The following is a 25,749-nucleotide window of genomic DNA, read 5'->3' as shown; positions in this document are numbered from 1 at the left end:
GGTGGCGGTGGCGGTGGGTGATGGTGGCTAAGGTGGTGGGTGAGGCGTACGCCCGAGAGGAAGTGGACTTGCTTGGTGGGCTCGGGGCAGCGGAGGGCGTGCATGGCGCGGTCGATGCGCCAGCTGAGGTCCTTGATGCCCAGCTGCTCCACCTGCGCCTCGAGCTCGGCCTTGCGCTCGAGCAGCTCCTCCTCATCCTCGTCTTCGCTATCATCGTCATCGTCGTCTTCCTCTTTCTCCCCCTCCAATTTTCGACACACCTGCAATAAAAGACCCGCAGCGTCACCATCTGCCGCGCGCGCTGTGCGTGCGTGCTGTCGTGTGTGTCGTGTGTGGTGCGTGTCGTGTTACCTCGTTGTACTCCTCGAGGATGTCGAGTTTGTCCTGCACGCCAGCCAACACGTTGCCGCGCACGTCCTTTGTGGGATCCAGCTCGGGTTCCTGTGCGTGTGCGGTGCGTGTGTGATGTCAAAACACGACCCAAAGGCCAAAGAGTTCTGCGAGGGAGGGTTGAGACCTGTGGCAGGTATCCGACTTTGACGCCATCGTGGACGTGCGCCCGGCCGTCGAAATCGTCGTCGAGCCCGGCGATGACCTTCATCAACGACGACTTTCCCGCGCCTGTCGTGTCGTGTCGTGTCGTTGGTCGTGTGTGTGTGTGTGTGTGTGTCATGTCAGGACCGCCACAGTGTGGCCACCACAACCACCCACGTGGCGAGCATCAACGTACCGTTCGGGCCGAGCACGCCGATCTTCGATCTGAGTCGCGGTTCAAAAACAGTCGAGTCAGGCAGTTGCAGGCGAACCGCACACGACACGACACGACACACGCACCACCGCACACGACACAGCAGCAAGCACAGGTGCGCACCGTTCGTAGAGGGAGAAGGAGAGATCGGTGAAGAGGGGCCGGCCGTCGGGCAGGGTCTTGGAGAGGCCCTCGCACGAGAACACGAAGCGGCCGCCGACCTTCTGTCCCTTGCCCTTCTTCTGGAGCCGCTCGGCCTTGTTGGCCTCCTTGCCGGTCTCCTTCACCTTCTGGTCCTTGACCCGCGCCTTCATCTTATCTGTGATTTATTATTTATTGTTATTTATTTGGAGTAGAAAAATAATCATGATGCATAAACGATTAAATAATAATAAAATAAAATAAAGAGATGGGCAGCGTACCGGCGTAGGAGGGAGAGGCGAAGAAGCGGCGAGTGAGGGCGGAGAGGCGGAGTTCGGACTGCAGCCCAGTCCGGAGGCGACAGGCTTGGTGTTGATTACCAGCAGATGGCCAGGACGGAGATGCGATTTTGGCGGAGGAAGATCGGAACAGGCGGGCAGCCTGCATTCCCTCGGCGCCGGTGTGGGCCACACTGCGGGAGGCCAGCCCAGTGCCCGTGCTCCATGACCTGCGCACCTGATGCCGTAACATCCTCGACGTTTTGTAAAACCTCTTTTTTTGACAATAATTTATTGATTTATTTAAAAGAATGTTAATGCCCGTAGCTCCGTTGACAGGCAACAACAACAACAATTGGTTGTGTGCAACTTGCGACACAAACTTGGCCACTCACAAGTGTATATAATAGTATCTTTGTTACTCACTATTCTTTCTTTGTTTGTTAACACTTAGGCAGAGATCTTGGCCTTGGACATGAGCTCGGCGAGCTTGGTGGCCTCCTCTTCCCAGTCCTCCTCGACCTCGTGCGACGCCGCGTGCCCGCCCTTGCCGCCCTCGTGGCACGCACCGCACAGCAGCAGCTTGCACTCCTTGCAGAAGAGCTCGGGCGACATCTCCTTGCACACCTGGCACTCCTCGCCCTCACCCTCTTCATCATCATCATCCGAGTCACCATCGTCATCCGAGTCGTCGCTGGCCTCGGCCTTCTGCTTGGCGGCCTCGGCAAAAGAGCGGCGCGCGGCTTCGAGGCGCGGTCGGAGCTTGGTGTCGTAGACCTCGCGGCGCAGGACGGACAGGTCGGCGGCGGCGACGGCAGCGGCGAACTCGGGCGCGCGGGCGACGATCGAGCGGAGGAGCTCGGGCGTGATGGCGCGGTGCTTGGGGTCGAGGCGCAGGAGCGCGTAGAGGTTGGCGGCGTCCTTGGTGCGCAGAACCTCGTCGCGCAGGTGGTCGACGACGGAGAGGCCGAACTGGAAGAGGTAGCGGCTGCCCCCGGCGAGGAAGCCCTCGAAGAAGGTGAAGAGGAGCTCAAAGGGGAGTACATGCACGCCCAGGCCTACGAACCACTTCTGGCAGTAGGTATCGGGCAGGATGAATCGCTGCTTGAGATGCTGGACTACTTCGTTCTGCTCCCGCGCGAGAATCTCCTCGAAGACCAGCGCATCGGTGGCGAAGCCGACGGCCTCGTGCTTCCAGTAGCCGGGCACGTAGCGCTCGTTCTCGTTGAGCTCGGCGAGGATGGTCACGGCCGAGGCCTCGTCGAGGGTCAGCATGAGGAAGCTGGTCACGTAGCCGAGCCCCTGCGCGTAGTCGCCGAATCGGTGGATGATGGCGGTGAGCACCCGCTGCAGCTTCTCCCGCTGGGCCTCGCCCAGGAACGTTCGCTCAGCATCTCGCAGCACGATGCGCTGATTCTCTTCGCTAATGGCGGTGGCCGCCGGCCATTCAAAGTCCTCTGGAAGCGGCTTGGCCCCGGCCAACTCCGGCCATCTCTGCACCAGTCGGAGCACCCCCTCGACATCATCTCCCGGCTTCAGGAAGCCATCGTTCCTCTGCAAGAGCGGCGCCTCTCCCTCCTCCGCCCAAAACGTGGCCTTCCGCAACATGTCGTATAAATCCTCGCCTCCTGGTCTCAATTTGTTAGCAATGAAAATCTTGGCGCCTTGTCGTGGCCCCTTTGGCGGGAAAGTCTCGAAGCTTCCAGAGCTTGAAATGTAGAGAAAAGAAAAAGAAACCAGAAAATTCTCATACCAAGCATTCTAACATTCCTCTGATAAATCTGGGGCTCAGCTCGCCCGATACCAGGTAACGCCGGAATTTCCGCCACTGCCGTGGCGCCATAGGTGGGAAGGTTCGCAGAAAAGCTCCGAGAGAAGCCGATTCCGCCGTAACCGAACGGGCAAAACAACAACAGCACAACGCGCCATAGACCGAAAACACAAAGCAAACGCCACGTACGCACGCGGCAACAACAGGCAAGACCAGAAACTAGACTTGGGGCCACCACCCAACCGAGCACACACAACAATATTGCTTCTCTTGGCACCTGGACACACGAGACAGGAGCTAGTACCCCAACAGCAAAAAACACTTCTTTTTACACCAACCAGTACTACTTTCTACACAACGACAAGTAGACGCCTCGAGGAGGAGGATCCGGCTGCCCGCAAGCACAACGAAATGGTGAGCCACGACCCGCGGTGCCAGAAGGCCACGCACGTAGCGGCCCCATCCGAGCACCTCGTCGATGACAACGTGTCGAGGGGCGGCGAGAAGGGCCAGGTCAAGCAGGTCGGCAGGAAGCGACGCCTGGCGCTCAGCGCGTCGAGCGACAGCAACAGCAACTACGCCGATGAAGACTACCAGCCTCCCGCTTCTGGCGACGTAGACTACGAGGAGCCGGCGCCCAAGCGGTCGCGCCACGTCGAGGAGGCCGACGAGAAGCAGAGCGGGTGCACCGACGAGTGGCAGGTGCCCTCGTCGCCGCTACTCGACGAGGAAGACGATGAAGAGGACAGCAGCACCAGCAGCAGCTCAGAGAACGAGGAAGACAACGAGGACGTAATCGAGGTGCCGCACCCGCCGCCTCGAACATGGGTGGCCAAGGTCGAGTGGGCGCTCGGCCGACGCGGGGGCAAGGGCACCCTGGCCGACATCTACACCACCATCGAGGCCGCCTTCCCCGAGGAGGTCGATGGCAAGCGCAACTGGAAGGCGGCCATCCGCTCGTGTCTCTCCAAGAACGAGAAGCGCAAGTTCTACAAGCCCCACGCCCACGGGTCGAGCCTCGCCGCCGGATCGGGCAAGGACCACCTCTGGTCCCTCGTCGTACCGCGCGAGGGTGGCGCTACGCGGCCGGCTGTGAGGCGCGGACGACCCGCGGGCCGTCGAGCCACCACTACGCGACGGATGACCACCCGGCACGCTCGACTTGTCGAGGAGCAGCAGCAACAACCACCACAGCAGCAGCAGCATCAGCAGGAGGAGAAGGCGCAGGAGCTGGTGATGGTTCACCCGCAGGAGCTGATGGACGAGCTGGACGACCTTCCCGACGTGCTGGTCGAGCAGTTCGTGAAGGAGGAGCGGATGGCGCAGCTGCTTCGGCAGAAGGAGCTTCTGGAGCAGGACATCCACCGCCTCCTCGAGGACAACAACGCCGATTGCGCCGACGGCCTCTCGCCCGATCAGGAGGACTTCCTGAGCCATCTTCTCGCCTGAACAGTTCTCTCCTTTCTTCACTTCTTCTATACCTCTGTTATATGTTGTACATGATCCCTCCTTCCCACATGTAATTCTGTAAATATTGTTCATATATATATTATTTATTATTGATATGAAAACAACAACACGTGCACTTGAGCTGGAGCAGCCAAGGAAGAGGGCCATCAACGGATGTCCCCCTGGTGGTCACCACCTGTGGGTGGAGCACAAGCACAAACTCCTGGAACCAAGGCAACACCAACAACATCACAACAAAAGAGAGTGACAGCAAGGCTGGAGGTTGAAACCAATTCACATTTCAGTTGTGGGCCAATTCACATTTCAGTTGTGGGCCTACAACTACACTACTTAGGCTACATAGGAGTAGGTGTTGGTCTCGCCCTCCTGGCGCTGGAGGTACTCCTTCTCGATGAGGTGCTCGATGCACTTCTTGATCATGGGGATCGAGGGCTGGAAGCGGGCCTTGGCCTGGGAGATGGTCTCCTTGACGAGGTTGACGTGGGTGAGCGTCTTGCGGGCCTTCATGATGCGCACGATCGCGGCCTGGAGGAACAGCTTGCGGTCCTCCTCGATCGACTTGTGCGTCTCACTGTTCTCCTCCTTCGTCTCCTTCTGCAGCACCGCCGCCGGCTTGAACCGCAGCCGCTTGCTCGCGAACCGGTCGTTGAGCGTCACCGCATCCGTGGGCTCGCACGTCGCGCCGTCGGGCTCCTTCCGCAGGATCTTAGACGACACCAGCGACTGCAGCGTGCGCGTGAGCTCGCGGTCCTTGAGATTCGTCGACGAGCTGATCTCCTCCACCGTCAGCCGCTCGGCCTTGTTGAACATGAGCAGCACGCCCATCTGGTAGTTCGTGACTTGGAACTCGTAGCGCTTCTTCAGGTAGAACGTCTTCAGGTCACCCTTCGACAGGTGGTGCAGCCAGTTCACCTTCCGCCCCGTGTACTGGCTGTTGTAGTACCCCGTGAAGTTGTTCACACACCTCTCCAGCTGTGTGCGATCGACAGGCAGACAACCCGAGTGAGCGACAACCGCACACGCACACGACGCAGACCAAAAGCGCACACGCACACGCACACCATGGCACGCGCAGGGGGTACCTCTTGGGGGACGTTGAAGGTGGCGGATTGGGCGGTGAGGGGCCAGGAGCCAGCGGTGAGGATGAGGATGTTGAAGTCGAGGCCGTTGGAGAGGCTCTTGATCTCGAGGTACTCCTTGAACTTCTCGTTGATGTCGTTTGAGAGCGCCATGTCGTTGAACATCCGCTGCAGCTTCGACGTGTACTCATAACCGCACGCCTGTCCAATCGGAGGTGACGTGAGCAGACACACACGCACACCCGCACGACACGCGCCCATGATACACGGCACACGGCACACGGCACGCGCGGCACGACGCACGCACCTGTTTGAGGCCACCGATCATGGCGCTTTCGGCGTCGTCGGAGAGCGAGGTGCCGTGGATCAACCGGCGGGCGAGCATCTTGCTGTAGAACTTCTGGAACACATCCTTGTCGTCGACGTACTTGAATATCGTGAGCTGCCACACGACCACACCACACGCACACGCACATGTTCATTAGTAAGATGCCGTGTGTCGTGTCGTGTCGTGTCGTGTCGTGTCGTGTCGTGTCGTGTCGTGTCGTGTCGTGTCGTGTCGTGTCGTGAGCAACGTACGACTTGGTTGAGCATCTGGTCGAGCTTGTCGTCCTCGAAGGTCTTGTTGCTCTTGGAGAGGATGAAGTCGGAGTACTTGGCCAGCAGCTCCGGCGACTTGGTCGTCCGCTTGTTGATGGGGTTGTCGTTCACCACCTGCCTCATCGCCTGCTCGCACCAGAACGCACGCGTGAGTTCTGCGCACGCACACGGCCGCACACGACACACACGGCGCAACGGTACCTTGTCCAAGGAGGCGACGAACGCGGAATCGTTTTCGAATGCGGTCTTGACGACGTCGCTGAACTTGACGTATACGTCAAGCAGCGTCTGTACATATTTAACAGGATCCTGTTCGTGCATGTGCACATGCCGTGTGTGTGTGCGTGTGCGTGTGTGTGTGTGCGTGTGTGTGTGTGTGTGTGTGTGTTGTGTCGCGACCGAGTTGAGCATGTACGCTAGACGTGGAGGCGAAAGTGGGGTGGCCACGTGCGAACCTTGGTGGAGGCTTCGGGAATGGATTTGACGGCATCGAAGCCGACGTCGGTGACGTACTTCTGCAAAACTTCGAGCATGGGATTGATGCCCTCCGGGATGCGCGACAGCAGGTGGTACATACGACTCAGGTCTGCAGACCCCCGCGTTTTGCCATCAGTCACCGCACACGCACACATGACACACACGACACGACACACACGAAACGGCCGCACACATGAAACATGAGGGCGGGTTGCGGGTGGTTAGTACCGTCTCGCTTGTCGTCGGCAAGGTAGGTCTTGCACTCGACCTGCATGAGGTCCTTGTGGCGCTCGATCAACGCTGTGTCGCATTCCCGTTTGAGCTACACACGGCACACGGCACACAACACGCGGTGAGTTGGCTTGCTTCCTTAAAGTGCGTGTCGTGTCGTGTCGTGTCGCGTGCGGTGTGGGTACCTTTTCGAAGGAGCTGGAGTCGAGGTATTTCTTGCCGCGGCCGGCCTCCTCCTCGAGGCGCTCCTTGGCCTTCTTCATGTAGCTCGACACGCCGTTGGTCGAGATGAAGGCGCCCGACTCGCGCGCGTAGTAGTCTCGCGTGTCCTCCAGGAACGGACCCTCGAAGAAGTCCTTGTAAATCTCCAGCGGCTTGTTCTTGTTAATACTCCCCAGCTTGACTGCGCACGACACACACACGACGCACACACGACACACACGACACGACACGGCACGCACGGCACGCACACACGGCACACGGCACACAACGTGTGATGAGAAGAGTGAAGGGAGGGAAGAGTGAACGGTGGATGGGTGTTGATTTACCGAAACTTTGGATGACGCCGGCGACGACTCGCTCGTTGATGAGCTCCCCGTCGCGCTCCTTGGTGATGAGCTCGAGCAGCGATCGCACCAGGCGGTCCTTGACCTTCGAAAACACGTGGTCCTTCCAGATCACCAGCGCGAGCTGATGAAGCACACACACGACACACACACGACACACACGACACACACGACACACGGCGTTGGTTGATGGACATCAACGAGCCAAAGCAAGAGGGAACAAATCACGACCACACGGAACGTACCGTGAACACTTCATAGACTTCCGTTGAGGACGAGGGACCGGCAGAGAAGCCGCCCAGCTTGTTGCGCGAGTCCTCCAGGCGCTTTCTGATCCAGTTGTTGTTCTGCCCAGTAGATGAAAGCACAATATTAACAATATATATTAAATAATATCAAAATCGATCAATCACAAGCGTGCAGGTCGAAGATCGACGCGCGTGCAAACGCGTGCGAAGAGAGGGCGTGCGCACCAAATATCTAAAGATGTGATGGCAGTATTCTGAGCCAGTCGAGTAGGCTTCCCATTTCTTCAAGTAGTCTGCAAGCAAATCCCCCTGACCCTCAAGCATGTCCTGATTTTTGTGGTTCGCGTGAGTAGGACGTCGTGCAAGATGCAGATTTGGGGGGGGGGGTACATCGCGCAGAGCGCCGACATGCCGCTCGAGGAAAGCGCGAAGGCGAAGGTAGAGCTCCTCAGAATAGGGTTGAGGCGTAGCTGTGCAGAGCTTATAGATGTCCCTGTGGGGGGATTGACACAACGTCAATCCTCCTTTCGTTATTGATGGTCTTTGGGGGGGAGCATACTCGATCATGGGCATGCCCTTGACGCCCGTGAGGGTGATGATGTTGGCCACCCCCTCCTGCAGTCCATTCCATATCTTCTCAAAATCGACCTTTTGCGGACTGAGACTCATCTGCGCCAACCCAATCGAAAGAAAGATCAAAATCAGCCATATTGTTAAATTAAATGTAAACAGCGAGGTTCATTGAAGATTCTCAGATGCCACGCAAAAGAATAGCGCACAAGGGCGAGAAAAACGGTCGCATTGGCATACCTGTGCGCAAGCTTCGATCCACGCGAGATGATGTGTTGTACTCTCAACAAAAAAAGACAGAAAATGGTTGTTCGCAGAAAAGAAAGGGCGCGAAATACTGAGTATTTTGCGATTTCAATTGAAATCGCAAATTGCTGCACAGATCGAGATGCTGAGCTGGGCACAGGTGCCGACCTGCGCTGGGGCTATGGAAGGGGAAAGGTTGCCTGGCATTCACTCACCTTACCGACGTTGAACGCTGCCGCAGTTTGCGCAAGAGTCCGCCCAATTTGCAGAGCGAGTCGGTGGCGGGTGGGAGTACATCACTTTACACGCGCGCCACGTACACCCTCCGCCTCCATCATTATTCATCCATCTATTTATTGCTCTCTTGTTGTAAATTTCATCTAATGTAAAGTGCTCTCGTCAGGGGGGTGCGTACTTGGTGTGCAGGAACAACACAAGGCGTGTGGCTGCCGTGTCCGACGAGAAGACCCCACGCCATCAACCGGTAGAAGGTGAGCACGTGCTTGACCAGGTGGCCAGTGACGCTCCGATCATCGTGGAAGACCCGGACGACTGCGCAGTGGTGGTCGCCGCCGGCCACGACCCCAGCGCCAGCGCGGTCCACGTGTACGACTACTTCGTGGTCTACAGCTCCACCTACCAGGTCCCCGTACTCTACTTCCAGGCCTCCCACCTCGGTACGCGGGCCTCGTGTGTCGTGTGCGTGTGTCGTGCAAGCTGCTCACATGTGTTCGCACGCACAGACGGTCGGATGCTGACGTGGGAGGAGGTGTGGGCCGACGTGCCCTCGCACCACCGAGACGAAGACATGCGATGGAACTTCATCACCCAGCAGGTACCCCTCGATGTGCATCGTGCATCGTGCTGGTTGTGTGTCTTGCCTGTGTTTCGTAGTTTCGCCATCTGCTCGACACGACCAATGACACGACACGACACACACACGACATGGCAGGAGCATCCAGTGACGGGGGTGCCGTGCTACCACATCCACCCGTGCGAGACGAAGGCCCTCATGACCAGCCTCACAGCTGACGCCTCCACCCCCAGCCCAAGCAGCAGCAACTACCTCATGGCGTGGCTGTCGGCCGTGGGACCCGTCGTGGGCCTCCACCTGCCGCTCACCGCCTGGCTGTCGCCCGCCTCTACCAATGCACCACCCTACCATAATTAATTATTTCAATATTGTTTATTTTCCTTTATTTATCTGTTTATATTTATGTATTTACAGTACGCCTGGTTTCACCTGGATTTCTGACCAGGATTGGCAACGACTGACTGAATTGAGAGCTGGACGATGAGATTGTTGATGCCCTCTACCAGGCCCGGCCGAATACTCGCCCACCACTCCACCGCAAGCTGCTGGCCAGACAACAACTCACCTGGCCCACACCACTACTTAAGGCAATTGCTACGGCCGTTGTTTGTTTTCCAATCCACTTGCCCAGACCACACGACATGAAGACGACGATGCATCAGTTGATGGCGGCGACGATGGTGATGGTGATGGTAATGATGGGGGCGACGGCACAGAGCGCGAGCTGCGGTCAGGGCCTCTTCAGCGACGCGAGCGGGTGCTGCCCGATGGCGATGGCCGGCGGGGCCTTCTACCGCGACGCCCGCGGGTGCTACCCGACCCTCACCTCCGTCGGCGTCCTCTACGCCGACTCCAACGGCTGCTACCCCAACGCCAACGTACACCTCCCACACCGCACGCACACGACACACACGACACACACGACACACACGACACATACACTCATACTGGTGTGGACACGTGCAGGGTACGTATGAGGTGCAGGGCGCGAACTGCACGACTCCGTGCCAGGTGCAGTGCCTCAACGCTACCACGCCGGCCAACGCCACGGCCTCGCCCTCGCCCTCTGCGAACGCCACGGCCTCGCCGGCCGCCAATGCCACCGCTTCGCCTTCGCCGGCGGCTAACGCCACGGCTTCACCCGCGGCCAACGCCACGGCCTCGCCGGCGGCTAATGCCACCTCTTCGCCTTCGCCGGCGGCCAACGCCACTGCCTCGCCCGCGGCCAACGCCACGGCCTCGCCCTCGCCCTCTGCGACGCCATTGGTCGGCGGCGCGGCCAATGTGACCGCGAGTTCGTTTCCGCCAGGCCCAATCATGAGGGCTCCGGCAGGGACTGACCCGTGACGTATCGTGTCGTGTCGTGTCGTGTCGTGCGGTGTCGCGTTGCGTGTGTGCGGTGGCGGCAGACCTGACGACTTGCGAGAGCCTCGATCGGAGCCCGCTGCCGTGCGACACCCCCATGCAGCCGTTCGAGATGATGCTGCTGGCCCTCCGCCCGCTGCAGCTCAACTGCAACTGCAACGGCACCACCGCCCTCCCCAACCAGCAGCCCCCCTCCGCCCCCTCCGTCAACGCCACGTCAGCCAACGCGACGGCGGCGGCGAATGAAACGATGGCGGCCAACGCGACGGCGGCGGCGAACGAAACGATGGCGGCCAATGCGACGGCGGCGGCAAATGAAACGATGGCGGCCAATGCAACGGCGGCGGCCAACGAGACGATGGCGGCGAATGCGACCACGTTCCAGGCGTCGGCCCAGGCGCAGGGGCAGGCCCTGACGATCGAGAAGATCTGCAGTGCCACCTGCTCGGCCAACCTCTGCAACGACACCTGCCTCCGCGTCTTCATTGCCGAGAACGCCACCGAAGCCACCAACGCCAACGACATCCAGGCACCAACCCTCCCTCTCGGCTGTCACACTTTGTTCGCTCACTCATGTCGTGTGTCGTGTGTCGTGTGTCGTGTTGTGTGCAGATTCTCAACTTTGCGCTGACGCTGGAGCTGTTGGACTCGACGTTCTTCGCGGAGGGGCTCAACAACTTCACCGCTGCGGACTTTGAGGCGGCGGGCTTCCCCAACACCACCTTCGACTTCATCACCCGCATCCGCGACAACGAGCTCGGCCACGCCGCCGCCCTCCAGTCCGCCATCGGGTCCGGACACCTACTCCCGCCTCTGCCACCACACCGCCGTTGACTTCATCATCTTTGTGTCGTGTGCGTGTGCGGTGGTGCGTGTGCGTGTGCGGTGGTGCGTGTGCGTGTGCGGTGAGTGCAGCTCGTTGGGCGGTACTCCCGTGCAGCAGTGCAACTACAGCTTCCCCGTCAGCAACGTGACCCAGTTCGTCGAGATCGCCCAGGTACGTCCCCTTCTCCACATTGAAAATGTGCCGAAAATAATGATAACTAAATGGCAATAACTAGGAAATAACATAAATAACCAAAAATAATAAACCAAAATAACGAAAACGAATAACGAAGTAGAATAAATGATTGCTGATGTGGTGGTTTGTGTGGGTGGCAGCGATTGGAGAACGTGGGCGTGAGCGCCTACGACGGGACGCTGGCCTTCCTGACGAGCCCGCAGCTGCAGACGACGGGCGCCACCATCGCCTCCGTCGAGGCCCGCCACGCGGCCTACCTCAACCTGCTCCGCGGCATGATCCCCTTCCCCGACGCCCTCGACACGCCCCTCCCCATCGCCACCGTACTCAACTCCCCCCGCACTCTCGCAGCCGCACACCACACGCCCTAACCCGTGTCGTGTCGTGTCGTGTCGTGTCGTGTCGTGTGTCGCGTGTGTGTCGTGGACAGGTTCTTGGGATTACGGACGCGTTTGTGGTGTCGTGCCCGGACGAGGCCAGCCAGCAGATGCTCGAAATCCTCCGCAGCCGCGGTACTGCCACGCCTGCGAACGCAACCCAGTCGTAGAGCGCGACGCTGCCCTGTGGTGGTGGTCTTCGGCCGAAGATGAAAAGGCCAATCGAACATTGATAAGTTTCGTTCGATCCGTTCCGCGAATGGGGGGCTGAGCTTAGGTCTACGGCGAGTCACAGGTGAGGAAGGAGCGGAGGCTGGGGCTGGGTGCGCTGCTCCCCTTGAGTCGCTTGAGCTGGTCCAGCTTGCCCGACAAGACGATCAGCTTGTCCTTGACCTATCGGTTGCGTGTAGTGTGAGGCGAGACTTTGTGGACACGACACGCACGACAGAGGGAGGAGGCGGTACGCGTGTGATGGCGAGGTTGAACCCGTGTATCTCTCGGATGCGCGCGTTGAGGGCCTTGAGGGCCACTGTGAGCCGCTGTCCCGCCTCCGAACGCAACACCCGCCCGCTCTACATCGTTACGTGTGTGCGGTGAGCGTGTTGCGTGTGCGGTGAGCGTGTTGCGTTTGGGGTGATGCAAGGAAATTGATATCGTGCGCACCATGGCGATGGCGGCAAAGTCGATGAAGTCGATCATGCACGACAGGAGGGCGTAGTCGGTGTCCGCCCCGATCTCGACGCCCGCCAGCATCGCAGACATGCGGTCCAGGCTCGCCTCGTCCCGCGCGCGGGCCTCCGCCTCCCCCTCCTCGAGCCCGCCGCCGCCATCGCCGCCATCGCCTCCGGCCACGGCCGGTACCGACTCGTTGGCGAGCACCGAGACCACGACGGCCGCGGTGGCTCCGAAGTGGTCCTCGAGCAGGGCGAGGGCCATCCGCTTGCGGAGCTGCAGGACCCGCGGCGAGGCGGCGGTCGGGAGGAGCGACAGCACGACCGCCTGGTTGGGCACGTGGCCGCCGTGGCCCGTCACCAGCAGCTCCGTCATCACCCGCCGGAGCTCCACCTCCTCTGTGCACCCACAGAACCAAACCACAAACGCACTCGTCAGCAGCCAGCGTGTGCGGTGTGTGCGGCGGATGACGTAAGGAAAGCACGGCGTACGGAAGAGGAGGGGGTCGGCGGGGGAGAAGACGGGGTGGTCGAAGATGGCGCAGAGGCACGCGCGGAGGGAGGCGTAGCAGCGCGACCCCACGCGACGGTCCTGGAGCAGCACCCCCACCCATCGCAGCATTGCCACCACGTCATGCTCCAGATACTCGCCCGGTCTACAACGAACACGCGACACACACACACACACCGCACGCACACGCACACGCACACGCACACGACAGACCAACGACACGACACGCATCAACGCAAAGACGAAAGAGTGAGAAGACTGATGGCAGAACGCACGCGCACACGCGCACACGCACCGGTGGCGGATGGCCCGGGCCATGTAGTCGAGGACGCGTTCAAGGTTGGCGACGGGGAATCGCTCCGGCGAGTCCGCCGACCGATGGTCCTCCGGTGACGACGAGTCGTCGTCGGCGTCGGGTGCGGTCGCTGCCCCGGAGGAGACTGAGGCGTCGGTGTCGAGCCGCGCGGCGCTGCTGAAAACATCGGCAGCGCCGTACCACCGCAGGACGTCCTCGAAGTCGCGGATCGACGCCACCCAAAGGCTCCGTGCTGCCTGTCGTTCCGATGAGTGTCGTGTGTCGTGTGTCGTGTGTCGTGTATCACGTGTGTGCTTTGTGCGTACTGTTCGTTTAGTGGCGGTTGCCTTGAGGGCTTTGCCGGCGGCCCAGACGATGTGTTCGTTGGCCGTTTCGAGGGCGGTGATGTGGAAGAGCCATCGCAGGAAGGACTCGGGCACGTCGCGGGTGGTCTTGACGAACCGCAGGCATTCGCCGCTTCCCAGAAAAAGAGGCCACGTGTCCTCTGCACGTGCATCCATGCCTATCCCGTCAGTACACACGATACGACCAACGACACGACACGACACGACACGACACGACACGACACGACACGACACGACACGACACGACACGACACGACACGACACGACACGACACGACACGACACGACACGACACGACACGACACGACACGACCAACGACACGACACGACACGACCAACGACACGACACACGCGTACCGTCGATCATACTCGGGAGGAGCACATCAGGATCGAGGGCACTCGGAGGTTCGGTCGCGGGCAATTTCTGCACAAAACACCCGGGCAGGCATGACACACGCATCAAGTCAGTCAGCACATACACGAGTCGGTCACCGCTCGAGCGATCTCTCTATTCGCACACATACCCACGGCCAGTGCGGAAACACGTCCAACCGGCGCTCTTGCCTGTCGAACTTGTCGCTCGTTCCTTGCGTCCTCTAAACACGTGCGCGTGTCGTGTGTGTGCGATTGTGTGTGTGTGTGTGTGTGTGGTGAAAATTTGAATCGGGCAAGCAGCGTCGACGGCGCGGGAATGCGAGGGAACCTGCTGGCGCAGGGCGGTCTCCTGCTGGATGAAGGCCAGAGTCTCCTCGTCGTAGCCGTTGCCCGTTTCGGCGTCGGCGTCAGCGTCCTGGTTTTCGACGAGGTCGGCCAACAGCTTGTTCACACTCCACTTACCCTCTGCTGACCTCCTGCCCGCCCGTGTCAGCGTGTGTGTGTGTCATGTGTCATGTGTCATGTGGGTGTGGGTGTGTGTCGTGTGTCAGCGTGTGTGTCGTGTGTGGCAGCGTTTGTGTCAGCGTGTGTCGTGCCGCTTTCTGGAGGTCACAGCGGGACGAGGGCTGGGCTTGGGGCGAGGGGCAGACGCGGCGGTGTCCTGGCGTCGTGGTCGTAACCGGCTGCTCACCGGTTTCGGTTCGATAGCGGCGGCGAACGCCGACGCCAATAGAAAGTCATCCTCCTCCGTCAGCGCCCGCCCTGAGTGTGGCGCGCATGTGGAGTGTGGTGCGTGCGTGCGTGCGTGTGTGCGTGTGTGTGGAATGTGAAGAAACGTATGTCAGAGTCTCGCACGCAATGTGAGGTGTGAGATGGGCGGTGTCGACGTCGCACGCGTACCACTTGTGGTGGTCGACGAGGTGTGTGGCTCCTCTTCCTCCTCCACCATGGTGCTGTCGAGGTCCTCCATAAAGTCTTCTCCCGGGGCGCAAAAGTCAGTCTTGACCGCACACGCGTGTGTCGTGTCGTGTTGTGTCGTGTGTAGCGCTGGGCACGAAGGATGGTACCGTTCAAGTCGAAGCTGTCCTCCCGCGACAGCTCGTCATCGTCGCTGCCTTCCTCTTCCCTGGCCAAGTGCCTCCCTTTTCGCTTGCTCTTCGGCGGGCTTCGCTTCTCGGCCTCTCGTTTCCGCTTCTTCGTCTTCTGCGTCTGGGTCGTCGTCGTCTTCTCCTTCTCCACCTCCGCCTCTTCCTTTCCTCCTCTCTTCTTCTTCTTCTTCTTCATCTTCTCTTCCTTGGCCTTCTCCTGCAGTTCTTCTTCATCGTTCTCTTCTTCATCGTGTTGAGTCTTCTTCTTGTCATCGTCGTGTAGAGGCTTCTTGTTCTTGTTTGTGTTGTTGTTGATGGTGGTGGTAGTGGTGGTGTTACGCCGCGTCGGCGTGCTGCCTGCGCCAGGCGTGGACTTGCTCGGGCTGGCGATCAGCTTGCCGCGACCCAGCACCAACGTCCTGTTGCCCCGCACATACGACGTCACGCCACAGGGCCAATCGAGAACATAAAATTGATTGAAAATCATGATCTGGATGTGTACCTGGGCGGAGTGGCTCGCGCTGGCGAAGAAGGCCGCGGCGTGCCCGTGGAGCGCCGGGACATCGCTTCTGGCAAGTCGTCGCGCTCCATGTTGTGCTACTCGTCTTCAGCCGTAAAATAAATACAAGAAATTATTGTCTGGTTTTCCTTTCATTTTATTATTTTCCTTTTATTTTTCTTTTTTACCCATTTATGTCCGCAACGGCGGTGGGTGCAACGTAGGGCGACGCCACTTGCTGCTGTTCGGGTCCTTCATCTTCTCCTTCTTGCTGTTGTTGTTGTTGTTCATCTACTTCGCCTGCTTCTGCTTCTGCTTCTGCCTCTTCGCCATCGGCCGATGGGTCCTGTTTGCTGTCGACATCGTCCAGGATCCAGCCATCGTCCTCCAGCTCCTCGAGGTCTTCCTCCTTCAGACTCGACCAGTTCACCACCACCGACACTCTCTTCTTTGCGAGCCTGTCGTGTCGTGTGTCGTGTGTCGTGTGTCGTGTGCGGTGTGTGCGTGTCAGCGAACATAAGAACGAAAAAGCGAAAAGCGAAAAACGAATAGATACCCGAGATCGAGCAGGTGGTGCGTGGCGTTGGGCGACCGGCCGCCGGTCATGGCGCTCTTGAGTCCGAGGGACGACTTGTTGCGCCACAGGCTGGCCTCGCCCTTGTCCGGCTTCACCGGCGGCGAGCGCGCCTCCTCCCTCCGAGACGGTGACCCCGACAGCCCGCGCGGCAGCGAACGCACCCAGCCTACGCCCACCACCAGCCACCACCACCGCCGCCGCCATTGAGCAGAGAAGATTGTTGAGATGATGAACTGTGATTGGTGGTGGCGACCGAAGCGTTTAGTGAGAGGGAACCTGGAGAGGTGGGCGCGGCGGGGGAGCCGGGCGAAGCGTTGGGTCCGACGGTGGTGGATCGTCGCTTGTGGAAGTTGGTCGAATTCGACCGCATGTAGATGCGCGAAGGCGGTCTCTCCGTTCCTGCGTGTGCGTGTGCGTGTGCGTGTCACGATTGTTCGCGCGTGTGCGAGTGCGGTGGCGTGGGTCATGCTGCAATTCGGGAGAGTCCGAAGAAGAGGCGCGTGTGGTACGTTGCCAGTCGAGATAGACCACGACGCAGGTGATGTTGTCCGTGGAGTGCTGATCCAGCGCTTCCCTCACCAGGGCGTCCGCCGCCATCTCCGCGCCTGAGAGATCATCAAAATCGTTAAGGTGGCGTGTGACATCAACCGATAGCACGGACTGTTTAAGGTGGTCGTCGCGGTTAAGGTGGTTGAGTGACGCACTATTGCCGGCCTTCTTGAGGGCAGCCACGATTTCGATGGCCGTGTCGTAGGCCACGTGGTCCCACAGGCCGTCACAGCCCATCACCACGAACTCGTCGTCCGGCCGCAATCGCATGCCCGAGATGTGAGGGTCGCAGCTCACAAAGTCTTCCGTCTGTCGTCCGTCGCTCTCCATCAGCAAGCGCACACGACACACGCGGCACACACGACACACACGACACGCATACAACACGCACTTGGACGGGTTTCTTGTATTCTCGATCGCCGAGGGCGCGAGTGACGGAGAGATCGCCGAACAGACGGCCGAAAATGACGGTACCGCCGAGGTTGTCGATGCGCTCCCTCTCCTTCTTCTCGCTCACCCGATGCTTTTCCGTCAACACCACCCCTGCGCGTGCCAAAGTAGTCGTCAGCGGCGCGTGCGGTGTGGGCGCGTGCGGTGTGTGCGCGTGCGATTGCGGTGTGTGCGGTTTGCGGAGAGACGAACCCTGGTACTGTTCGAGTGCGGGCTGCCATCGGGCCAATACGGCCTCGCAGTCGCCCACGTTGGCGACGAATAGGCGGTGGCCCACCACCATGCACGCCGCCACGCACGAACCGCCCACCTTCTCCATGCTCTTCAACTCCTTGATCTGCGCGTTGTATGCGTGTGTGGTGCGTGCGTGTGCGTGCGTTGTGTGCGTGTGCGTGTGCGTGTGCGTGTGCGTGTGCGTGTGCGTGTGCGTGTGCGTGTGCGTGTGCGTGTGCGTGTGCGGTTTAGTCGTCGCACAAAGACCAAAAGAAAGAAAACAATGAGAAGGAAGTGCTGACCTGGCCGATGTGAAGGCGTCCATCGCCCACGCCGCCATTGGATTTGTTCAACCGGCGCGCCGGCGGTGAGGTCACTACAGCCGCCGGTTGGGCTGATCGTCACAGACAACAGGACACGCACGGAGCACGACACACGCGTCAGCAACCAATCAGATGAGGAATGTGGGGAGAAGTTAACTGTGCCCACCTGGTGATTGGCTCTCGGAAACGGCGTCGACGTCGAGACTCGCGGCGCCTCTCTCTGCAGCCGCAGCGGCTGCCAGTCCGGGATCCGGAGTGGCGAGGATGACCTCATCCGCCTTCTTAAACCCCTCCTTCAGCGCCTCTGTACGACACGCATGTGCCACGTCAGCAAACGCCACGCGCGGCATTGGGTTGGAGGTGGAGAGGAGGAGCGGCCGCCGCTGAACCTTGAAAGTTGCCTTCGGCGAAGGCGGTGGTCCCGGCCACCTTCAACGGCAGGACCTCTGCGCAGATGTTGGCCGCCGTCTTGCCTGGGCATGCCCACCACCCAGACCGCATTCAGGACACATTCCATGGGTTGTGGGTTGGGGTTGGGGGAAGAGAGCGAGGAGCGCACCCGCGTGTCCGTCGCACACGGCGTAGAAGGAGAGGCAATCGTTGGGGAATTGCGTGGGCGCCTGCCGGCCCTTCCTCAGATCCCGCCACGGCGCACCTTGCCTGGCCATTCGCGCCATCAGCGACAACACACGACACACGCACCACACACACGACACGATTGACACCTATCATGCACGGCATGGGCGTCCTCCATCGTCTCGCGACACCCGATGTTGGAGGCCGCGCCACCCTGACAGACGACATGATTGAGATAGCGTGCGTCGTGTGTGTGTGTGTGTGTCGTGTGTGTCGTGTAGTTCACACCAACGTCAGCAACAGAGAAGAGCAAGGAAGAGAGAGGAGGGCGCACGTGAGTGGCGAGGAGGTAGGGCTGAGGCCGAGCCGGCGCGAAGACAGCGGCCGGTCGGCCGGCCTGGGCCGCCAGCGGACGAAATCGCTCCTCGCCGGGCGAGGAGTGGGGCGAGGAGGAGGGCGAGGCGGCCGAGGGGAGGTGGAAGCGGACGCCCGGGAAGGGCGGGGAGAAGCCCCCGGAGGCCAAGGCGTCATCTTCATCATCTTGTCGTTGTTGATGATGAGCTTTGGTGTCCTCGTCTTCGCTCCCGGTGTGGCTCTTCCGCCCGTTGGAGTGCGGGGAGAGGGGCGGCGTGGTCACGTCGTGGTGGCGAATCCCCGGAAACGGAACGTCCGCCGATTCCTCGCCACCCACGCGACTTCCGCCCTTCCTCTTCAGCACGCCCTTCATCTTATTTTATATTATTTTATCCCTCTATTTCTCTCTTCCCTCCTTCGTTCTTTACGTTGATTTTACGCGTCGCTTTCGTTCTTCTTTTATCTCTATCGCTTTCGTTCTTTTTATCTTTGCTCCTCCGTGAGTTGAGGTTCGCTCACAGGGCCAGTGGAAAAAGAGAAGCGTTCGAAGCGTTTCCGAGGTGGGAGGGACGATCGGGTGTCCCTTCTTGTTGTCTCCCAGTTTATGAGTTCCCTCAATATTACCCAGTGGCAGGATTTATCCGGACATAATTATTGCATTTTCTTTTGGGATTTCTTTCCTACCGCTGAGTTGGATTACCCATCGATTTGTTGTAGATTGCTGAGGACGGTGCAGCACCCCTCTTTCCTCACATCATTTCAGTATAGATCAATAGATAGATATATAGAGATGAGGCGTGCGACTTCCTCCCTTTCGGCCGTCCCGGCTCTCCGTACCACCGGCATGCGGGCGACCTCTTCGCTCTTCACTTCCTCCTCATCGGCGGCCATGCTCAAGAGCAGGACTCTTCACTCTTCAGTCCCGCGCCAAGGCGACCACGGTGGTCTCTCGCAGGTTAGAGAGCTCTCATTTATATTATTCCGCCCCCCCCCCATCGGCAATTTCATCTATGTCGTAATGAAATGTGTGATTATTTGTCAAGTTGTGGTGCTCCATTTCTACCCCCCCCCCCACCCGAGGAATGATTGACTCGATGGTTAATCATTTGTGTGTGGGCGAGTGCAGCACCGAGACACGCCTGACAACACCATCGACACGCCGTTCGACTTCACCGAGGCCAACACCGTCGAGATTAAGAAGATCCTGGCCAAGTACCCGGTCAACTACAAGCAGGCGGCCACCATCCCGCTGCTCCACCTGGCTCAGTACCAGACCGGCGGCTGGGTGCCTCTCGCCGCCATGAACAAGATCGCCAAGATCCTTGAGATCCCGCCCATGAAGGTCTACGAGGTCGCCACCTTCTACACCATGTTCAACAGGTACACAACGCACTACGAGCTCTTCTTCTCTTCCTCTTCTTCTTCTTCTTCCGCTACTCGAGAGCTTTTGCAAAAGCTGATGGTTGGCGTGTAGGACGAAGGTGGGCAAGTACCACGTGCAGCTGTGCACCACGACGCCGTGCCAGCTGGGCGGCTGCGGCTCGACCGTGATCCTCGAGACCATCAAGAAGCACCTCAACATCGGAGTTGGAGGTATCGTTGGACACCGCCCCCCAACCACCCCAAACAATACCATGAAGCCTGGTGTGATGTCTCACCACCTTCACCCTCTCCCGCGCGATCGAGCAGAGACGACCGCCGACGGCCTGTTCACCCTGACCGAGGTCGAGTGCCTGGGTGCCTGCGTGAACGCCCCCATGCTCCAGATCGGCGACGACTATTTTGTACGTTCCCTATCCTGGCGGGCGTGTGTGCGTGTGTGCGTGTGTCGTGTGTCGTGCGTGTGCGTGTGCGTGTGTGCGTGTGCGGTTGTGTGTGATCGTGTGCGAGTGTGCGCTGACTTACTGGGGACTATGGGGCGATGCGCAGGAGGATCTCACGCCTGAGTCTACGGTGGCGCTGTTGGAGACGCTGAAGGCCGGAAAGACGCCCAAGGTGGGTCCCCAGACCGGCGGCCGCAAGAACTGCGAGGGTCCGCAGGGCAAGACCACCCTCTTCGCCGCCCCGGCCGGCCCCTACTGCCGACCCGACCTTGAGACCTGCGCTTAAGACTCGCGAGCTCGACCCCGCCATACTACTAGCCCTCCCACTCTGTACGAGCGTCAATGGGAACACAACATGTTTCTTTCATTTAACACATTTTATTATTTCTTCTTATTTGTTTCTGCAAGCTGCATTTCAGCCAACCACGTGTGCGGTACCATTTCCATTTTCGTCCTTCCACGTTCCTATTCTGGGTTTCGCGACCGTTGAGGACGCAGGAAGGGAGAGGGAACTCTCGCGAGCGGAGGAGCAAGGCCAGCCAGAACAGAAAGAAACGTTACAGCGCCGCCCCCTCGGTTTGGGCTGATCAACCGCCACCGTCTTGAGGCATCACGACAGCTGGGAGTGAGTGCCGCCCTGCCGACCACCCAACTCTCTCCGGGCGCAGCCCCCCCCCACAAGGACTGTCACATCCGCCACCATGGTGCGCTGCCCTCATCTTGCCAGGCCGACATGTGGGCTGTTGCGCTCACCTGATTTCTTGGGGTGCGGTGAGCAGAAGAAGAGCAAAGACAGCGGGGAGAAGAAGAAAGAAGAGAAGTTGCCGCGGCCTTCCCTGCTCGAGGTGCTGGAGAACCGGGAGCTGGCCCTCAGCTTCCGCCAATTCCTCCACAAGTGGTACTCCAACGAGTACGACCACTCCCTATTCTATTTATTGTTTCAATTCTGTTCGTTGGTTATTCTATTCTGCAAATAAGAAAAATAATATTATTTAACTTATAAATAAGAATAATATAACCACAAGGCTGACCACATAACGGCTGTGCTCCGTTCAGGAACCTGGCGTTTTGGGTGGCGGTGGAGGACTACAAGGGCCTGCCGCGAGAGGAGCGTAAGAAGCGCGCCGACGAGATCTACGGCAAGTACTTCCGCCCCAACTCTGATTACGAGGTAACTAGCCTTCCTTCCTGGGACGCAAGTGGACACCTGGTGTTGGTGGTGGAGAGATAATATTCTTTTATTTTGGCCCTACCTGCATCGAACGAATACAAACATCGGATGGCAGATCAACATCACGAACGACCAGAAGCGGCAGTTGGACGCGTCGTTGGCCGGAGCGAATCCGGACGTGTTCAACAAGATCCAGCATTCAATCTTCAACCTTCTCGAGACTGACTGCTTCCCGCGCTTCCTCGACAGCGACCTGTACAAAGAATACGAACAAGGTTCGCACGGTTCACACGTCAACAACCCCTCCCCCTCTCTGGCCTCTTGGTTGTGTTGAATGACACGCGCCACATGCACCACACTCGGTGCGACACGCGCAATACCGCACCGACCAGGGGTGCTGAACCAGAAGGGACGGAAGAGGAAGGACTCGAAGAAGGTGAAGAAGAAGCTAGAGGCCCCCAACCCCGCCAACCGGGAAGTGCGAAGCGAATCTCTCATCATGCTCGAACGATACGCGCAGAGCCACGAACGATCATGAAGAGAGATTACACCCTTTAAAACGTTGGCCGCCATCATCTTCGCGGACACGTGGTGGGGTATAGAAAAGGCCTAACTGCCTCGGCCTCCTCCAGAAAAGGCCTAACTGCCACACGTGTGGCCGGCAGAGAGCAACGGGGTCCCAATCCTGGCCACCCAAAAGGGTACCTACCACCGCAGTGGTGGTGGTGGCTTGCCTAACAGCCTGCTCGGTCACGGCGGCCTTGCAGGCCCCCCCCCTACTATCTCTCAACGGCAGCTTCCGCGGCCACAGAAAAGAAGGAAAGAAAAAGAAAAGAAAAGAAAAGAGAACGAAAAAGCGCCGGAGGGCACGTCGCTCGCGCTTGAGGGCCGCCATCCGAGGACCTCGAACTCGGGCACCAGCGTCCGCTTCTTCTTGGTCTTCTTCACTTCGTGGCTCGTGGACGACTAGTCATCATGGTGAAAAGAGAGAGAGAGAGAGAAGTGCGGTGAGGAGAGCTGCGCGATCATCGCACGCAACACAGGATCTCTCCCGACGGACGTACCCGAACTTGCCGTTCCTGAAGAGGACGGCGTTGGCTGCGGTCCTCTGGTGCTCCTGTGCCCGCTTCCGCTCGAGCAGCCGGAAGTGGAACTGCTGCTTTTCTGCAAGGAGGCACCAAAAGAGTGAGCCTTTCTCGTGTGTGCGTGTGTGCATGTGCATGTGCGAGTGGGGGGAAGAAGCCCTCCTCCTCCTGCCCGTTGACGAAGCACTACTGGAGCATGTACCACCTGCACCTCTTCCCCCCAGCTTCAGCGCCTGGTGGTACCACCCGGTCTTCCTTTGGCGCAACGACGATGTATCAAGTGGAGACTCTAATATCACACACGTCCATGAAGTCAGCGTCGTGGCAGAGCGTGAGTTGTGTGTGCGTGCGTTGGTGTGTGTGTGTGTGTTGTACGGATTATACCAGATTGGTGGCGCCCATGTTGTTGAGCTTATTCGGCAGGTTGGCCAATCACTGCAGGCGTCCTTGTCCTTGGCCTTGCGCGCGTCCTCGGGCAGCTGAATGTTGGGCGTGTGCACGTAAGAAAAGAACATCAGAGAGAAAGAGAAGAGAAGCGCCAACGTACAGGCATGCTTGAGAGACATGGCTGGCCCAGCTCCTCTTCCTCTTCGTCACCAGCGCTCCCCAGGCTGCTGTGCGGTGTACACCACCACACGACACAAGGGTAAGAAAAAGAGTGTTGCACGACACACACGCACGACACACACCACGCCACACGCACGACAGAGGAGGAGGTGGGTGCCTGGGTCCGGTCCCCTACCGCGACCACCTCTTCCGGGTCGACGCCCAGCACACCGAGCACGCCCACGCCTTCCTGTGCGCGTGCCACCCATAACCGCCGCCTCCACCCATAACCGCCGCCGCCTCCACCCATCACCGCCGCCGCCACCCATAACCGCCACCCGCCGCCGCCGCCTCCACCCATAACCGCCGCCACCGCCACCCATCACCGCCGCCTCCATCCATAACCGCCGCCACCAATACCCACTTCCTGTGCGCGTGCCACCCATAACCGCCGCCACCACCCATAACCGCCGCCGCCGCCACCCATAACCGCCGCCGCCGCCACCCATCACCGCCGCCTCCATCCATAACCGCCGCCGCCGCCTCCATCCATAACCGCCGCCACCGCCCATAACCGGCGCCACCGCCACCCATCACCGCCGCCACCATCCATAACCGCCGCCACCACCCATAACCGCCGCCACCACCCATAACCGGCGCCACCGCCACCCATCACCGCCACCGCCGCCTCCACCCATAACCGCCGCCGCCGCACCCATCACCGCCGCCTCCATCCATAACCGCCGCTNNNNCCCATAACCGCCGCCGCCGCCACCCATCACCGCCGCCTCCATCCATAACCGCCGCCTCCACTCATAACCGCCGCCGCCGCCACCCATCACCGCCGCCTCCACCCATAACCGCCGCCGCCGCCACCCATCACCGCCGCCGCCGCCGCCGCCATAACCGGTTGTGTTAGAGCTCTCTCTTGTGGCTGGCCAAGTGCAGCGCCAAGTGTGCCCCTACCCCTCGCGCGCGGGCGTCTGGTGAGTGCACCCGCGTGGGTGCAGCCAGCCATTCGCCCGTTTTCCCTCCACATTCCACTCCCCGGCTCCTCCGTCTGTTACCCACCTCGACGAATTTTGCACCATTGAGTTTGGCAAACGACAACAATATATTGCAGACAGCAGTGGCGGGTATTGGTGTAGGTCTGGATGGCGCGGACGCCCTCGCGGTCTTCGAGTTCGATGAGGCGGTCGTGGCGGTCGGCCAGCCCGGCCTCGGCCTCGTCGGTGGCAAAGTGCGCGGCGAGCGGGACCGGCTGCTTCTTGTACAGACCCACCATCCCCGCCACCGCCGCCGCATCAAAGCACGCCGGACGCTGCACGTCACCACACACACACACACACGCTTGTGAGTGCGGCCGCACACGCGCAACCGCACACACGCAACCGCACACGGACCTTGTCGAGAAGCTTGACGAGGGCAAAGAGGAGTTCGGTGACGAAGGCGGGTCGCTGGCCGCCGAGCAGCCGCTCACACCGTCGGACGACTCCAGCAGATCGAGCGCCCCCGACGTGCTCAGCTGGTCGGCCATCCTGCGTGCGCACACACGGCACACGAACACATGGCACACACGGGGTCAGAGGGAATGGTTAAGGTGGTTGTGTGTGGTGGGGGGGGGGCGAGGGTACCCTCGTGAGGCGCGGTGACGATGGGAGGCGCCGCGCTGGCGCGAGTGGGGCTCGAGCGGGCACGACATGCGGTAGAGCTCGGCCTCGCTCACGTGGTCCACCTGGCTGCGGAAGTAGGGCACTGGAGCACGGGGATCTCGGTGAGGCAGAGTAGGGCGAGGTCTGGAAGTGCTGCAGCAGGTCCTTGATGCTCTCCGCCTTGAGCCGCCGCTTCTCAACAAAATCTGCGCGTGATTGTACCGAGATAGGGATACGGGGGAATGGTGGGCGGGACTGAGGCCCGGATGGCGGTGCGGAGGAAGTGTGCTCGGAGAGGTAGGCAAGGGCGAGCTCGTAGGCGGCGGTGGGCGCGAGGAGGGCGGACGCGGGCGAGAACGAGGCAAAGGTGGCGAAGACGGTGACGCTGACGTCGAACGCCGCCTGATATGTGTGCATGTCGAGCGTTAGTTGCGTGCGTGTGTGTGTGCGTGTGTGTGTGTGTGTACCTCGTCGCGCACGGTGTCGTCGTCGTCTTCGAGCAGGCGCACAACGATCGCCCACGCGGTCAGCGAAGTCTGCTCGAGTGCCTGCTCGACCTCCTTGCCTGCTCATTCACTCACCCGGGTATAAGACGAACGCGTCGTGCGTGTGCGTGTGCGATGAA

The 25,749-nt window shown here is 59.9% G+C and overlaps 11 protein-coding genes across 11 annotated transcripts in view; 5 read left to right on the top strand and 6 right to left on the bottom strand.

The window, feature by feature from the left end:
- ACA1_292860 (ABC transporter related, putative) overlaps nt 1-1,062 on the bottom strand; it is a gene marked incomplete at both ends in the record, with an annotated part of 2,963 nt that extends 1,901 nt beyond the window's left edge. The window contains 5 exons of the mRNA XM_004368093.1: nt 51-260; nt 352-441; nt 518-621; nt 731-759; nt 872-1,062. Of these exons, the coding sequence (XP_004368150.1) occupies nt 51-260; nt 352-441; nt 518-621; nt 731-759; nt 872-1,062 (624 nt within the window). The remainder of the gene's footprint in view (nt 1-50; nt 261-351; nt 442-517; nt 622-730; nt 760-871) is intronic.
- A 555-nt stretch (nt 1,063-1,617) lies between these two features.
- ACA1_292850 (TBC domain containing protein) lies at nt 1,618-2,775 on the bottom strand (the record flags this gene model as incomplete). The annotated part of the gene is made up of 1 exon (XM_004368092.1): nt 1,618-2,775. The coding sequence occupies one exon, from the start codon at nt 2,773-2,775 to the stop codon at nt 1,618-1,620; it is 1,158 nt and encodes a 385-aa protein (XP_004368149.1).
- A 574-nt stretch (nt 2,776-3,349) lies between these two features.
- Nucleotides 3,350-4,387, top strand: ACA1_292840 (uncharacterized protein; the record flags this gene model as incomplete). The annotated part of the gene is made up of 1 exon (XM_004368091.1): nt 3,350-4,387. The coding sequence occupies one exon, from the start codon at nt 3,350-3,352 to the stop codon at nt 4,385-4,387; it is 1,038 nt and encodes a 345-aa protein (XP_004368148.1).
- Nucleotides 4,388-4,738: 351 nt separating this feature from the next.
- On the bottom strand, nt 4,739-8,278 carry ACA1_292830 (cullin 1, putative; the record flags this gene model as incomplete). The annotated part of the gene is made up of 13 exons (XM_004368090.1): nt 4,739-5,380; nt 5,491-5,688; nt 5,795-5,929; nt 6,067-6,213; nt 6,289-6,375; nt 6,543-6,673; nt 6,793-6,886; nt 6,981-7,198; nt 7,344-7,485; nt 7,607-7,708; nt 7,835-7,936; nt 8,000-8,102; nt 8,169-8,278. 13 exons carry the CDS (start codon nt 8,276-8,278, stop codon nt 4,739-4,741), a joined length of 2,211 nt encoding a protein of 736 aa, XP_004368147.1.
- Nucleotides 8,279-8,567: 289 nt separating this feature from the next.
- Nucleotides 8,568-9,596, top strand: ACA1_292820 (autophagocytosis associated protein, cterminal domain containing protein; the record flags this gene model as incomplete). Its single annotated transcript, XM_004368089.1, has 4 exons — nt 8,568-8,620; nt 8,852-9,102; nt 9,169-9,260; nt 9,378-9,596. 4 exons carry the CDS (start codon nt 8,568-8,570, stop codon nt 9,594-9,596), a joined length of 615 nt encoding a protein of 204 aa, XP_004368146.1.
- Nucleotides 9,597-9,880: 284 nt separating this feature from the next.
- Nucleotides 9,881-12,172, top strand: ACA1_292810 (uncharacterized protein; the record flags this gene model as incomplete). Its single annotated transcript, XM_004368088.1, has 7 exons — nt 9,881-10,117; nt 10,206-10,533; nt 10,649-11,082; nt 11,217-11,395; nt 11,520-11,601; nt 11,766-11,948; nt 12,056-12,172. 7 exons carry the CDS (start codon nt 9,881-9,883, stop codon nt 12,170-12,172), a joined length of 1,560 nt encoding a protein of 519 aa, XP_004368145.1.
- Nucleotides 12,173-12,281: 109 nt separating this feature from the next.
- On the bottom strand, nt 12,282-15,897 carry ACA1_292800 (uncharacterized protein; the record flags this gene model as incomplete). Its single annotated transcript, XM_004368087.1, has 13 exons — nt 12,282-12,395; nt 12,467-12,541; nt 12,666-13,072; nt 13,166-13,329; nt 13,480-13,736; nt 13,806-13,984; nt 14,201-14,267; nt 14,368-14,439; nt 14,547-14,694; nt 14,899-14,980; nt 15,119-15,193; nt 15,286-15,725; nt 15,809-15,897. 13 exons carry the CDS (start codon nt 15,895-15,897, stop codon nt 12,282-12,284), a joined length of 2,169 nt encoding a protein of 722 aa, XP_004368144.1.
- A 92-nt stretch (nt 15,898-15,989) lies between these two features.
- On the bottom strand, nt 15,990-19,220 carry ACA1_292790 (protein phosphatase 2C domain containing protein; the record flags this gene model as incomplete). The annotated part of the gene is made up of 13 exons (XM_004368086.1): nt 15,990-16,263; nt 16,362-16,548; nt 16,659-16,781; nt 16,892-16,987; nt 17,087-17,240; nt 17,323-17,474; nt 17,574-17,718; nt 17,897-17,988; nt 18,084-18,221; nt 18,307-18,390; nt 18,477-18,577; nt 18,643-18,707; nt 18,828-19,220. The coding sequence occupies 13 exons, from the start codon at nt 19,218-19,220 to the stop codon at nt 15,990-15,992; spliced, it is 2,004 nt and encodes a 667-aa protein (XP_004368143.1).
- A 417-nt stretch (nt 19,221-19,637) lies between these two features.
- On the top strand, nt 19,638-20,956 carry ACA1_292780 (NADH:ubiquinone oxidoreductase 24 kDa subunit; the record flags this gene model as incomplete). The annotated part of the gene is made up of 5 exons (XM_004368085.1): nt 19,638-19,802; nt 19,974-20,227; nt 20,322-20,440; nt 20,537-20,631; nt 20,777-20,956. The coding sequence occupies 5 exons, from the start codon at nt 19,638-19,640 to the stop codon at nt 20,954-20,956; spliced, it is 813 nt and encodes a 270-aa protein (XP_004368142.1).
- Nucleotides 20,957-21,371: 415 nt separating this feature from the next.
- On the top strand, nt 21,372-22,379 carry ACA1_292770 (regulator of g protein signaling domain containing protein; the record flags this gene model as incomplete). Its single annotated transcript, XM_004368084.1, has 4 exons — nt 21,372-21,580; nt 21,727-21,841; nt 21,957-22,116; nt 22,234-22,379. The coding sequence occupies 4 exons, from the start codon at nt 21,372-21,374 to the stop codon at nt 22,377-22,379; spliced, it is 630 nt and encodes a 209-aa protein (XP_004368141.1).
- A 2,055-nt stretch (nt 22,380-24,434) lies between these two features.
- Nucleotides 24,435-25,697, bottom strand: ACA1_292760 (uncharacterized protein; the record flags this gene model as incomplete). Its single annotated transcript, XM_004368083.1, has 7 exons — nt 24,435-24,532; nt 24,598-24,822; nt 24,876-24,929; nt 24,953-25,010; nt 25,107-25,227; nt 25,361-25,526; nt 25,592-25,697. The coding sequence occupies 7 exons, from the start codon at nt 25,695-25,697 to the stop codon at nt 24,435-24,437; spliced, it is 828 nt and encodes a 275-aa protein (XP_004368140.1).
- Between the last annotated feature and the right edge of the window lie 52 nt (nt 25,698-25,749).

This window comes from Acanthamoeba castellanii (genome assembly GCF_000313135.1).
Source record: "Acanthamoeba castellanii str. Neff unplaced genomic scaffold scf7180000084777, whole genome shotgun sequence".
In the NCBI taxonomy this organism is placed as follows: Eukaryota; Discosea; order Longamoebia; family Acanthamoebidae; genus Acanthamoeba; species Acanthamoeba castellanii.
Note: the sequence above shows the minus strand (reverse complement) of the source record. Positions and strands in the feature narration are given on the sequence as shown.